General features: G+C 36.1%; 1 protein-coding gene across 4 annotated transcripts in view; it reads right to left on the bottom strand.

Moving 5' to 3' along the window:
- Window positions 1-13,776, bottom strand: part of CEP290 (centrosomal protein 290) — an 89,535-nt gene that overhangs the window by 6,275 nt on the left and 69,484 nt on the right. Inside the window, exons 43-49 of one of the 4 annotated variants that reach the window (XM_058568699.1) lie at window positions 13,457-13,580; window positions 8,698-8,832; window positions 7,069-7,155; window positions 5,266-5,430; window positions 4,578-4,700; window positions 3,397-3,569; window positions 165-306 (exon numbers count right to left, since the gene is read on the bottom strand). In XM_058568699.1, the coding sequence (XP_058424682.1) occupies window positions 165-306; window positions 3,397-3,569; window positions 4,578-4,700; window positions 5,266-5,430; window positions 7,069-7,155; window positions 8,698-8,832; window positions 13,457-13,580 (949 nt within the window). Of the gene's footprint in view, window positions 1-113; window positions 307-3,396; window positions 3,570-4,577; window positions 4,701-5,265; window positions 5,431-7,068; window positions 7,156-8,697; window positions 8,833-12,220; window positions 12,983-13,456; window positions 13,581-13,776 lie in introns of those variants that run through there. The other 3 variants (XM_058568696.1, XM_058568698.1, XM_058568697.1) reach the window with 3 other exon arrangements.

Below are 13,776 nucleotides of genomic sequence, written 5' to 3'. Positions count from 1 at the left end.
AGTTAATGATGATCTAGGTTTTTGGCTTAAACAAATGGGTGAAGGGTGGTGCCATTTACTTAGGCGGGCCTTCTAGGGGCTTTTTATCTACATCAGACAATGCCAAGAGGGGCTTGAGATATAATGCATTATTTTATCACGTAAAGAAAAATTACACGACTTGCCTGTTGCTCGAGGTCTTTGGTGTATTTCTTAACTCTTTGTTCCCTCTCTGTTGCTTGTCTTACAAGCTGTTTAAGATCAGTTAGGCTTTGGGTTTTTTTGGCAATATCGGTTTCCAATTCTTTCAACTTGGTTTCATACATTCTAAAGGTATAAAGGAAAAAAAATGGTGTAGACGTGGAAAAGAATTTCTCTCACCGATTTAAAAGCCAGTTCAATTACTGCACTAAAAATAATGAAGAAAATCTTATTGTACTGTTTCTTCCAGTCAAATCTTTTGCTACATAGTGATTTAGCATTAGGTGAGAGCAGCATAAGTATCCCTAATCAACAGAGAGGCCATATGAAATAGAGGGTTTAGGTGTTTCTCTAAGTTATAAACAAGGATGGAGCCTGAATCTGACCACTGTAAAAGTTTAAAATTAAGACCCTTTTCAGTCACAAAACAAAAAAATAGAAAGTTAAGTTCATCGGAATATTAAATTCTGTATTATTGGCTATTCTTAGGCATATCGTTAAAGACCACAAATTAAAGCATTTCATACACACACATATACACACACACCCAAACATACAATAAAAAGGAGGTATGCAGGTACAAGAAAACCAAAAAGACACTGCTGGAGAGGGAAAAGATGCAAAAGCACGGGTGACAGAAATGACATATGATAGGGGAGGGGAGGGATGACGCCTGTAAAAATCTGAATCGACTTGTATCCTTTAAAGAACTGATCAATAGTTCAAAAAAAAATCCAGACTCCAAAATAAATTTTTAAAACATTGCACCAAATGGTTTTACAAGCACATCACACGACCTTAAAGGGAAACAATGCTTATAATACCGTAACGTTTCCAGAGAAGAGGAAAGGAAGGAACGCTGTGGCAACAAAATCAGGTAAGGACAGGACAGGAAGGAAAGTTATTATTATCTCAACACATTCAAAAAGTTTTTTATAAATCCTAGAAACTTAGATTAGAAGGCAACCTTCTCAGCCTGACAAAGACTACCACGGTGGGGAAATATCTGGTTCACTCCTTGACTTCATTCAATTCTCTGCTCAAATGCCACCCACTCCGAGAGGCCTTCTCTGATCGCCCCATCTAAATAGTTCCTGCACCACCCCGCCTGTCCCACTGGCAGTATAAGGCCTGATATAGAAGAGGTGTCTTTAGTTTGCTGAGTAAACAATGGAGCAACTATAAAGATTTCAGCATGAGGAAGACCCAGTGTGTCACGGGTCCCCAAAGAGATCTCTAAACCACTTGACTGAGCTGAGCGTGTAATCCCAGCTCCAGAGCTTCGCAATTTTTTGATGGATTTAGGGAGGCTTGAGGCCAAGGAGCAGAATGAGCCTTCTCTCTGTCAAGTGGTTTCTACTAGGACTTATGTCTTTTTCAAAAGAGGTTACAGAAGACCTACTCTATGCTCAGTTACCTGTAGAGTTCTTGGATTAAAAACATATATATGATCAAAAATGCCAAGTCATCTTCAATTATGGTTAAATATCATCACCTCTCTCAAATGTTTATAAACCCTTTTCATATTAATAATATTTTCTGCAGCCTCAAAGAACCCGCTTTAGAAAAGGAAGGACAGGGATTATCATCTCCACAGATTTAAAAAAAACTTGAGCTCACAGAACAGATGTAATTTACTTAAGGTCACAGTGAGAATTAGGTGTTTCTAAGCCATGTAAGCTACCTGGCTCTCTAAAGGAACCTAGGCAAAGTAGGCCTTTTAGAAATACATCTAAGAGTCTGGCATGTAGCAGGTACTAAGTAAATATCCGCTGAATAAATATGTCTCAAAGTAACTCAAATTTCTTTCTGAATCCTTGTGTGATTGTAGAAGGAAATAAAGGACCAAGCAAGAAATCAAGTGACAGGGTTGCTGGCTGAGAGCTTCTGCTGGGGTCCAAGCAGACAAAAGAAGTTTATATTACTACACGTTATTTCACTTAGCCTTCATACTAGCCCTCTGGCAGAATTAAGAGCAGGCTAGGGGGGGAATGTGGATTCTGAGTACTGTCAGTACGGTATTAGGACAGGAACCAAGGACCTTTCTCCAGGACTGCCTGGCCTCCTGGGCTGCCTTGTAATCTACCTGCATAACCTTTCTCTTTTCTCCTTAGACTTGGTTGACGGGGCAAGTGCAGAGCAGCCGGTCCTCTATGGGACTTGCTGTAGCCTCACAGTGCTAAGGCTCCTGTACTAGCTGGAGTGATGGTGACTGCCATCCCACCCCTCATCAAGTCCACTCTAACTCTAAATAGCAGGTAGGGCAGAGGCAGCCCTCGAAGACACTGAAGGGGAAACTGGGGATGGATGGACATAAGGAACTCTATGAATATGGTAAGATAAAGATGAGCTTGCCTTTTGAAATGGGGCCAGCAGATGTAAAGAACACAGCTTCCTACAGGATGACTTTAATGGGAAAGGACAGGAGCAGGATCTCATTGGTCTCTGGCCTCTATACTCCCTGAAGGAGCTATTTAAGGTTGGAAACGAGAATGACACAAGAACCTTTTACTGATTCATCACAGTCATGACGAACCACCTGTGGTGACAGCGGCAATGAACATATGAACGTTTACTTGTGAAATCTCACCACCTCTTTCATAGCCACAAAGATTGGTTTCACAGGCAAGAATCGCACATTCTCGTAGGAAAGGTTCACAGGGCGGGAGCAAATCAAGTGCCAGAAAGACACTACAGCTGCTGCTGAATTCATCTGGCAGGGCTATCTGAAGAGCAAGCTGCCCAGAATGTAACTCCCAAATTGCAGCACAGCCGAGATCCAGTATGCCACAGGTATACTGACAAGACAGCTCCATGGTGCCTGGCTTACACTTGAGGTCGAAAATGAACACAACAAAGAAGCTGAGTTGTGGTGGAGAAAAGCCGCGCCCAGGAGAAGCCGGGCGCCATCAGTCCAGGCTCACGGCTGACAGCAACTTCACGATGCCCACCGGCTCCGATGCCCTCCGCCCAGCCCCAGCTCTGCTCCGTTCCACGCCCTGCCACACAAGTTAGTTAAATATTTTAAGGAAGAAAAAGATTCTTTGGCAATGCTAGGACAGAAGAAAACTAAGTGAGCATCATTTTAAACAAACATAAACATTTCATCTGGAAAGAACTAAGTTAATCAGAATAGTGTCATTTTCTTTTCAAATAATGATGGCAAAATTTAGAACTAATTAAACTTTCTGCACTTCTTAAGCTATTTGTTCCTACCTTGTAACAACAATTGATTTCCAGCTCTTGCTGTCAGCACCTTCAAGCTGTGGACCTCTACTTTCTGCAAACTGCAATCTCTTACCAGTCTCTTCTAGTTGAACTGTCATCTTCTCATTTAATATCTCTAAATTATTCTTAGCTATCCGCAATTTCTCTGCCGCTTCAGTTTCCTATCATTAAGAGCTAATTAGTATATTATGACAAAGCATAACCGTTCTCAAAGATGCAATATATTTAAAATTATCACTACAAATTAGAAAACAAAAATAACCTGGAGTTCTAAATGCTGATTAAAATTCCAACAAAAATCCAATGTTTCCTTTACTCCAAAATAGCAATATGATCATAATAATCAGAATAGCAGATCACATACATGAGGTTAGAAAAAGACATTTACAAGTAGTTTACTGTAGTGCTTACTTTTAAGTTTGTCATTTTGTTTTGTTTGGCTGCTTCAAATTTGTTTGTAATATTTTTAGAATAATGAGATCGCTCGTGTCTTTACACATTGAGAAGTTGTTTTGTTTTGACTCCCTAATACTTGACACAACTAGCTGTAAGTACAAACTATGTGTAAGTACCAGAGATTATCTCCACTATTACACATCCACATTTAAAGCACAGTATCACTCTGACCTCACTACTGTAACTAGTTTAAAAATATCAATTTCAATTTACTCACTGGATCACTCATGAAAATAACAATACCTATTTGTCTGGAGCAAGGAATATATTTTGCTACTTAAATAGAAATTTTACTTTCTGTTTAACAGTTTCATTTACTCCTTACTGTACTTTAGGCATTGTTCTAAGTCATGTGCACAAATATTACCTCACTTAAACCCCACAGCATCCCTGTGAAATAAATATACTTATTATTCCCAATCTTACAGATGAGGAAATTGAAGAACAGAGAGGAGTTAGTAGCTTGCCCTAGTTCCCACAGCTAATAAAAAATAGAGCTAGGATCTGAATCCCAGGTGTAGCTTCTACATTACACTGCCTCCTTATTACTTTTTTATTTTCAATGTTCTTCATGGTGAAAGGACTATAGGTATAAAAACACAATTCTTAAATCTCTTAATATCTACTTTGAATAGACATCTTCATCAAGTTTTTCCAAGATGTATTAGTTAGTTAACATACAAAATAATTATAATTAGTAATCAAAGTCATACTTTTTTAAGTTCTTTACGAAGCCTTTCATTTTCAGCAAGAATTTTCTCTGTGCCTTTGGTCTTGGATTCATAGCGCATGCTCAACTGACGTCCAAGATGAACTTTAAGTTTTTCTAATTCAGCCTAGTAATAAAAAAAACTATACATTATCAACACAAGGAAATAAAATAAAAGATGATCTTGTAAATTCATAAACCTTAATTCAAAGTAGTTTTAGAGACCATATTTGACATGATTAGCATCAAAGCCTTCTCTTTAACACTGGTCATCTAGAACAGAGTTTCCCAATTTTGGCTACACATTAGAATGAGATGATGACTTTAAAAAAAAAAAAGTCACAATACCTATGGTAGGACCTACCCCCAAATAATATAATCAATTTCAGGATTGGAGGTTTAGGCATCTGTATTTTTGAAAACAGACAAAGTTAAATTATTTTATGCCACCAAACTAAGAACCAGTGGTCTTGAAATAATAAGATGACCAAGTGGAGCTACTCTTAACTCTTAGTCTTGTCTCCAACAAGTTCTTTCTATTCATGTAAAATATCTACTGCATCCATTAAAGCAGTAGATATAGCAATATGCTATATATTTAAATATATAGTATACTTAAAATTTTTCTAAAAAAATTAATAAAAATTATAATAGTAAAACATTCCATACAAATAATCACATTAAAAAATTACCTTCAACTTTTCGTTTTCCAGCTCAATATTAACCATTTTTTCACTGGTCAGTATTCCCGATGCTTTTTTCAACTGTTCATTTTCCCTCTGGACTTTTTCAACTACTTTTTTCATTAAACCAATGGTTTTTTCTAGTTCTGGGATTGTCTTTCCACTTCTACCAGACTACAAGAGAATATGTTAGCTTTTCATTTAATCAAATATTTTAGAAAGTATAATATAAAATACAAATAACATAATAGGTTCATTATTATACTCATTGCTGATTCCTAATATTTGAAGCCAAACCTTGTTATTACTTCAATTCGTCATGACAATAACCCTATGAGATAGGAATTATAATTCTCACTTTACATACAAGAAAATCAAGACTCAGAGAATTTGATATTCCTAAAGTCATGCAGCTAATATGTAACACCTTAGTCTAGCCTTGATGTCTGTTCCAAATGATTAAACCTAAGAACCTAAATATTCTATTTCGCTAATATTCTTTCCAGCATACCAGAGTTTTTTTCATAAGGAATAAAACCACAAAGGAAAAATTGTGTCTTTAAAGAGCTCACGTGTTAATAAATTCAAATCGCAGCATAACAGAGGCAATTTTCTCTAATAGCCACTGATTAGAAATTCAGGGCCAGCCAGCCCCAGTAGCCTAGTGGTTAAGTTTAGCATTAGTTCAGCGGCCTGGGTTCAGTTCTCGGGCGCGGACTTACACCACTATCTGTCAGTGGCCATGCTTGGTGGTGGCTTACATACAAAGAGAGGAAGACTGGCAACAGATGTTAGCTCAGGGTGAATCTTCCTCAGCAAAAAAAAAAAAAAAAAAATCAGTTTCTGTCAAATATAAATAGAAGAGACGCCTGAAATAAGAAACCTGGTGAAGAGTTACCAAAAGAGATGGGTCACAAATTAACAAGTTTACCTGCTTATAATTTAAAACAAAAAGTTTTTTAACAGTTGAGTAAAATAATATGCTTTTTTTTTTTGCATTTTAGTCAGTATTCACATCGTGCAATGAATAACCCTAAAACATAAACTTTTACATAATTTTAATATATACTGTCCTAATTAATGTAGATAGAAAAGGCCAAATTAACAAAAAGATTTTTATTTATGAAATGAATGTTGGTTATTATCAGCAAGATATTGTTCTAAATACTTTTCTAATAATACTCTTCATATTGTCACCAAATCATTATATATTTAATATTATTATTTGAATAAGTTTTTGCATTATGATTGCTTCCATTTGTACCATTGGCTAACATGAAGTCAACAAGGGCTTAAATCTTTGGCATTAGCCTCAAAGCAATTATTCATTGTAAAAAGTGAATACAAAATAACATGGGAAGAAAAACAAGAATACAAAAAAAAAAAATTGGGAAACATATTTACAGAGCATTATACTAAGAAGTTGCCATGGATATCACAAAAAATAGTTACAAAATATTAGAATCGAACCAAGGAGCAGTTAGCAGTTACCTCAATGAACAGAAGGAAGATTTCTGGAAGTTAAATATTTTCAAGGCGTGGAGGGATACGCAATGAAAAAAGAGATGATGGGAGTCCAAGTGAAACAAAAAGCATGTAAGGTGCGACAGCTGATAAAGTACACCAACTTACAACACAAGGAAAGGTTAATGACGTTTTACATTGTAGATGCAGCAGAATAAAACCTGGAACCAGAGGCACTAGTAAAGGCACATCACTACTGTTATGACATAACCAAACATTTTTTTTTTCTTTTCTGGCTTATCACTTCTGAAACCAAAACAAATGTATGGCATATTCTCACATACTCACCCCTCTAACATGGCCAAGTTTCCGCTCAACTTCTGCTTTTTCTTTCTTAAGAAATTCACACATTTCCTTCAAATCTCCTACTTGATTCTAAAAGATTAAAGCAAACATGTAACAATTTAACATAGCTATAGCCATCAGAAAGGAAAGGCAAACAATTCATCTGAACTATCAACCTCTCCAACTGTATAGCCCAACTGAACAAGTGGGTCTCTACAGCAACAGGGAGGATTTTAACAAAGACATATGTTGAATTAGAGTATATTAATACAAGAGTATTTTGTACATGAATTTCAAGAAATATTCTCTTGAAATATTTTCCACATTATTGCCTTAGTATATATCAAACTTGGATTTTAACTGTCTCCTAAATTACTTTTGTAGATCCTTACCCATATGATACAAACAGCTAACTGAATTTTTAACACTGGTTCTACCAGTGTAAAAATCAGAATAAGAAGCAGGATACAGCTTAATTATATAATTACCAGTGGAATTAACAGACTGCTAATATTCTAGGTTAGAAAATAGAATTGAAACAATTAGCCAGCCAAGAGAAAAAAAGTTTCCCATAAATAGGATAAGATTTGGAAACCCAAAGACAAACTTTTTATAAACATCAAAATAAAATGAAATTTCTAAAAGAGACAATTATCCTAACACTTTTTAATTTTTTTATTTCCTATTGTTTTTCTGTTTCATTGATTTCTGCTCTTTATTATTTTCTTCCTTCTACTTATTTTGGATTTAATTTCTTATAGCTTTTTTTTTGTGTGTGTGTGTGAGGAAGACCAGCCCTGAGCTAACATCCACGCCAATCCTCCTCTTTTTGTCAAGGAAGACTGGCCCTGAGTTGACATTCGTGCCCGTCTTCCTCTACTTTATATGGAACACTGCCACAGCATGGCTTGACAAGCGGTGTGTTGGTCCACGCCGGGGATCTGAACCCAGGCCACCAGCAGTGGAGCGCACGCACTTAACCGCTACACCACGGGGCCAGGCCCCTAATACATTTTTAATTTAAAGACTTTATTTATTTTAGAGATATCCTAATATTTTGAAGTGTGATGACTGTTAATGAAATATACAATCTTCTTGCCTCAGGGCATTTGAACTTGCTATTTCTGTTGTCTGGGTTTCTTTTTCCAGTATCTGTATGACCCACTTCCTTACCTGTCCCCTAGCTTTCTGCTAAAAGGTCATTTTATTAAGAAAGCCTTCCCTTACTACCCTATTTTAAATAGCAATTCCCCACATCCCCACCCAACACACACATTCACACCCTACACATCAACCATACTTTTTCTCCTTGGCACTTAACATCAGCTGACACACTATATATTGACTTGTTTATTATCAGCTTTCCCCACTAGAATGTCAGTTCTGCAAGTCCAAGAATCTTTTTGATTACTGATGCCCAGCACCTAGAAGAGTGTCTGACACAAGGCAGGCCCTCAACAAATAACTGTTAAATGAACAAATGAAGAACGTATACACCACCATGATATTCTACAAATATGAGTTTTTGACTTCTTCATAAGCTAATATGATATATATATATAACAAGTAGGAAGAAAAAAAAGATTTTCAGGTATTAGATTTTCTAACTGTAATAAAGAACATTAAATTTACCTTTAATCTTGGCAAATCTTTATTTGCTTGTTCAAGCTGAAACTTTAGTTCAATATTTTCGGATGACAACTTCAAGTTTTCCCTCTGGAGCTCCTGTTCTCTTTTACAATGATCATCTGACTCTATTTCTGAAGTCTTCAGGAAAATGAAGTTAGGAATATTTTTAAGGTTTAATAAATAGAACCTGCATAAGACATACTGGATAAGAAAACACTATGCTAAAAGGGAACATTTTTCCTCAAAGGAACATGAGAAAATTAGAGAGCTCTAGAGAAAACAACCAACCAAAAATAAATAAGTTAAAATATAAAACTTGCAGAAGAAAAGGTAATGTAGTTTGTTTTAATTGATATAGAAAGCAAAGTTAAGTATGACTTAATAACGTCCATGCATATAATGCCTCCATATGTACTCTCATAATGATTAAACTAATTTATGGTAGTTTTTCCAGTCCAAAAATAAAGTATGACTATTATCTAAATGTTATGGGTAGTATTATCCCTGCCCCCCATTCACATGTTCAAGTCCTAATTCCCAGTACCTCAGAATGACCTTATTTAGAGATAGGGCCTTTTCAGAGATAATCAAGTTAAAATAAGGTCATTTGGGTGGGCCCTAATCCAATTACTGCTGTTCTTATACAAAAGAAAAATTTGGACATAGAGACATGTATAAAAGGGAGACAATGTGAAGACACAGGGAGAAGATGGCCATCTACAAGCCAAGGAGAGAGGCCTGGAACAGATCCTTCTCTCACAGCCTAAAGACGGACTCAACTCTGCCGATCTTGATTTTGGACTTCTGGCTTCCACAACTGTGAGAACAAGCCATCAAATCTGTGGTGCTTTGTTATGGCAGCCCTAGCAAGCTAATACACAAGGCTACAACAAGAAGTGCTTCAATTCCTTCCTCCTTCAGAAGGCTTTTCCTCATTCCTTGAGCCAAAGCAACCACTCTCCCCTCTGAAATCCACTAACACTATATTTGCATTTCTCTTGGCATGAATCCACCCTGGGTTATTATTTCCCTTCATTTTTACTTCTCATTCTAAAGGATCAGTTATTTGAAAGAGAACTCTGTGCTTGATTACTTTTTCTGTAAAGTGGGTACAGTACCACCTACCTCATAAGATTGTTATGAGCATGATATGAAATAATTGGTGAAGGCACTCAGCACAGGTTTAGTTTTTTCTCTCCCATCCCTTTCTCTATCTACTGGCTCGATGGACTATCAAGTCAATAACGCCACAGACATTACAGTGGTTAACGTATAATATTATATAAATACATTTATTATACATGGGTCTAAAACATTGTTTTAATTAGCAGTAGGTTAAATACATTCTGATATATTCATCCTTAGGTGAAAAAAAGTAAAAAAAATATGTATGTTTTCTTTGGCAAAAGGCAGTAAAAGTAAAGAAATTAGAAAATAGGATAGAGAAAAGTAAAGAAATTCTGGGCTGACATTTGATTTTGACCTGAGGGCATGTAACAGAACACCGGCAGAAACATTCCACGTGTCCCCGATTTCTATTTGTTTGAGGAAATGCACGTGTGTGTGAACATACATAGTGGCACATATTTGTTGATGTCTGTAAACTAGGAATATGTCCCTACTTATTCTCTGTCAGATAGCCCAAGTACACATTCCAATTCTACTACTATTATGTTAACACTAGGCAAATCATGTCACTTGTAAGGTCCTCAGTTTTTGCATCTTACAAATGAAAGCATGAGACAGGATAATTTTTAAGGTCTCTTCAGACATGGAAATCTGTTAATTCCCTGTCCCTGAGCTCTTCTGTCTCCTTCACATCATCTCTTCTGTCCGTGATAGACATCTGATGTAACAAATGATAAATATCACTCACAGAAGAGCATAATTCTATTTGATGACTACACATGAATACATTTTTTAACACAGTTCTCCTCACTAAAATATAAATGAAATTATTCATGTAAGTGAATGTGGATCATTTCTTTCCTCTTATTCTCAGAAAACAAAACTAAAAGTATTAGTTGAAATTGTCCATATTTCTGGAAAATAAATTCTAGTGAAACTATTCTATGAAAGTAACATAAATAAAATTGTTGGATATAATGAATTTTATGAGATTTTCAAATTGTTTTACAGAAGAGGAATGCTGTTAAAAGGTATACACCTCTAGAAATCAAATTCTTAGTGGAGGGCAGTTAATGATAACACACAGTGGAAGTCTCAAATTCTCAATTACTTATTATCAAGTGAAAAAAAGAAGCATTACGAATCTGGATAAAGAAATTAAATAAGAATGAAGTCACTTTCATCCATTTTCTCTTAATTTTAATTGTTTGGTGTTAGTCGATGTTTTGAGGACTTACGGTGACTAGAATATCTGAGGTGGAAAGGATAAAGAAAAAAAGATAAATGCTACTTAGATTTCAACTGGGAACAAAAACAAACTTCTTATTCTGTACTACACGTAAACTGACCAAAAGTAGTGTGTACATAGAAAGTTCATAAACTATGGAGTTAGACCTGCATTTAAACCCTGCTTCTGCATCTTCTTGATGACTAGAGATGTTACTCATTCTCCAAGCTTCCCATGTAAAATAGGAATAATGTTCTGCAAAGTACTGAGAAAATTACACCTAGGCACAGAGCCTAACACAACATATTAGATAGCAACACATGTAAGCTCCCTTTCTCATTATAAAAAAGTATCTATTACAATACATGCAAAGGGCCCGGGCCCACAGCTGAGAAGTTAAAGTTCCATGTGCTCTGCTTCAGCGGCCCGGGTTTGCAGGTTTGGATCTCGGGTGCAGACCTACTCCACTCACCAGCCAGGCTGTGGCGGTAACCCACATACAAAAAAATAGAGGAGGATTGGCACAGATGTTAGCTCAGGGCTAATCTTCCTCAAGCAAAAAAAGAGGAGGACCAGAAATGGATGTTAGCACAGGGCGGATCTTCCTCAGCAAGAAAAAAAAAAAAAAAGCATGGCAAAAAGACCACTAAAGGAACTTGCTGTATAGAATGTCACACAGCATCATAACAAATTTTTACTGATGTTATTCACTGTAGCAAAATTTTACTTGTGGTGAGATTTTACAGCATGCTGAATTAGAAATTTTTAAGGCAAAATAAGCACCTCTAGTGGCCGGCCCAGTGGCGTAGCGGTTAAGTTTGCGTGCTCTGCTTTGGTGGCCTGGGGTTTGCAGGTTTGGATCCTGGGCACAGACCTATGCACCACTTGTCAAGCCATGCTGTGGCAGCATCCCATATAAAGTAGAGGAAGATGGGCGTGGATGTTAGCTCAGGGCCAATCTTCCTCAGCAAAAAGAGAAGGATTGATGACAGACGTTAACTCAGGGCTAATCTTCCTCGCCGAAAAAAAAAAAACCAAACACCTTGAAAGTGCCTTATTTTTGTTATTCTGCTATCTAATCTAATACTTTTTAAGTGAGCACCAATGGTAAAACAGTGAGTACTAAAATGAATTAGGAAATGCATAACCACTAATTTTTTGTAGGAACTAGTCAGATGTTAGAGTTTAAGGAGAAGTTTATTAATAGTCAACATTTTTTACAAATCCTACACAATTTTTTTCCATTTGCATCATATACATAGACTACTTGCTATTAGAAACCTCAGCTAACACAGAAATAAAGGACTGCCGTTACTCAAACCTGGGACACTTCATTTCTTGGCTGGGCTACTATTCAGTTTCAGAGTTTGCCTGTGCATCCTCAGCACATTGAGTCTCTGCAGCAGCAACGGTGGCGTAATCATGGTCCTCCCCAGCAGATTCTTCTGGATCCATATGGTTGCTGTGATTCACATCTTCAGCTATGTGTCCCTTTCCTTTCTCATTCTTGCCTAGTTCATTCTCTTCCTTGTTTTTATGTTCCTGTTTATTATTTTCATAACAGTCTTGATTCATTTTCTCAATTTCAGGATCTGGCTCATTTTCAAAATTGGAATTGAACTCTGCCAAGGTACCATTAGTTGATCTAAATGGACTTGCTTCACTATTTGGTCTTGCCTCAGATTTATTCACCTGAGTGGGATCTACTTCTGCTGTGTGTTTTTCTTCGTTACTGTAGTATCGTTGACTATTTCTAGGTACCTGATGATATAAGTTGCCACTGGCATCTATTCCCTTCCCAGTTTTAATTCTGAGCACTGTTATGGGGTTTTTTTTGTTCCCGTGTAAAGTGTTCTTTTTGTGAAAAATATTAGGCCTGTATTTATTAACACTGGCAGCAAGGGTGGAAAGCGTAGTTGTGTCACATAGATTCTGCTTGAAGCAGAAGGAAGAGAAGAAACATGAAAAGAAGAAAAGGAAAAAAAAATAAAAACAGACACACTGAGTGTTTTAAAATAAGATACAACAAATAATTCTACACTAATGATTCTTTATAAAGAAAAAGCAGAAACGCATAACACATGTTTGAATGGAAGTAATGCTGTAACATATTTTCCTATTTTATCTAATTGTATGTTCTTGCCACAGAAAAACTCATAACTACATTTAAAATCTCCACAAATCATTTGTAATGAAGTTTTATGTAAAGTATAAGAATATTAAATTTATTGTTATTATGTAAGAAGGAGTAAAGAAGTTAACATACATCACTGGCTAGTAAAAACGGAAGTTGAATTTATTACATTAATATCAATGAGAGGGATCTACTGTTTTTAGCCACATTAAGGTAGAAATTGATTTCACTTTTAAACTTTAAAATAGAAAAACAAAAAGATGTACACTTACTGAGGGCCTAGAATATGCCGCCTTTGAAAACTGTTTTTCTAAAGCATGAAGTTTTTCTTGGAGGTATTTATTTTGTAAGCGTAAATCTTCTATAACAGAATCTCGAGGAAGAGCTTGATGGGTCCTATGAACAGCAACCACAGACTCTTTACTACACAAACTTCAACTTTTCACTGTTTTACTATTAAAATACAGGAAAAAAATATGTATTTATTAACATTGTATTTATTTTAAACTCTACAAAACTTGCAAACTTCACAAAAAATAAATTAGGACATGACTCTATTATAAAATGATCCTCTATAGAGGATTCATTTCAG

Source organism: Diceros bicornis, chromosome 25 (genome assembly GCF_020826845.1).
Source record: "Diceros bicornis minor isolate mBicDic1 chromosome 25, mDicBic1.mat.cur, whole genome shotgun sequence".
Taxonomy (NCBI): Eukaryota; Metazoa; Chordata; class Mammalia; order Perissodactyla; family Rhinocerotidae; genus Diceros; species Diceros bicornis.
This window is presented reverse-complemented; position numbering and strand designations above follow the sequence as displayed.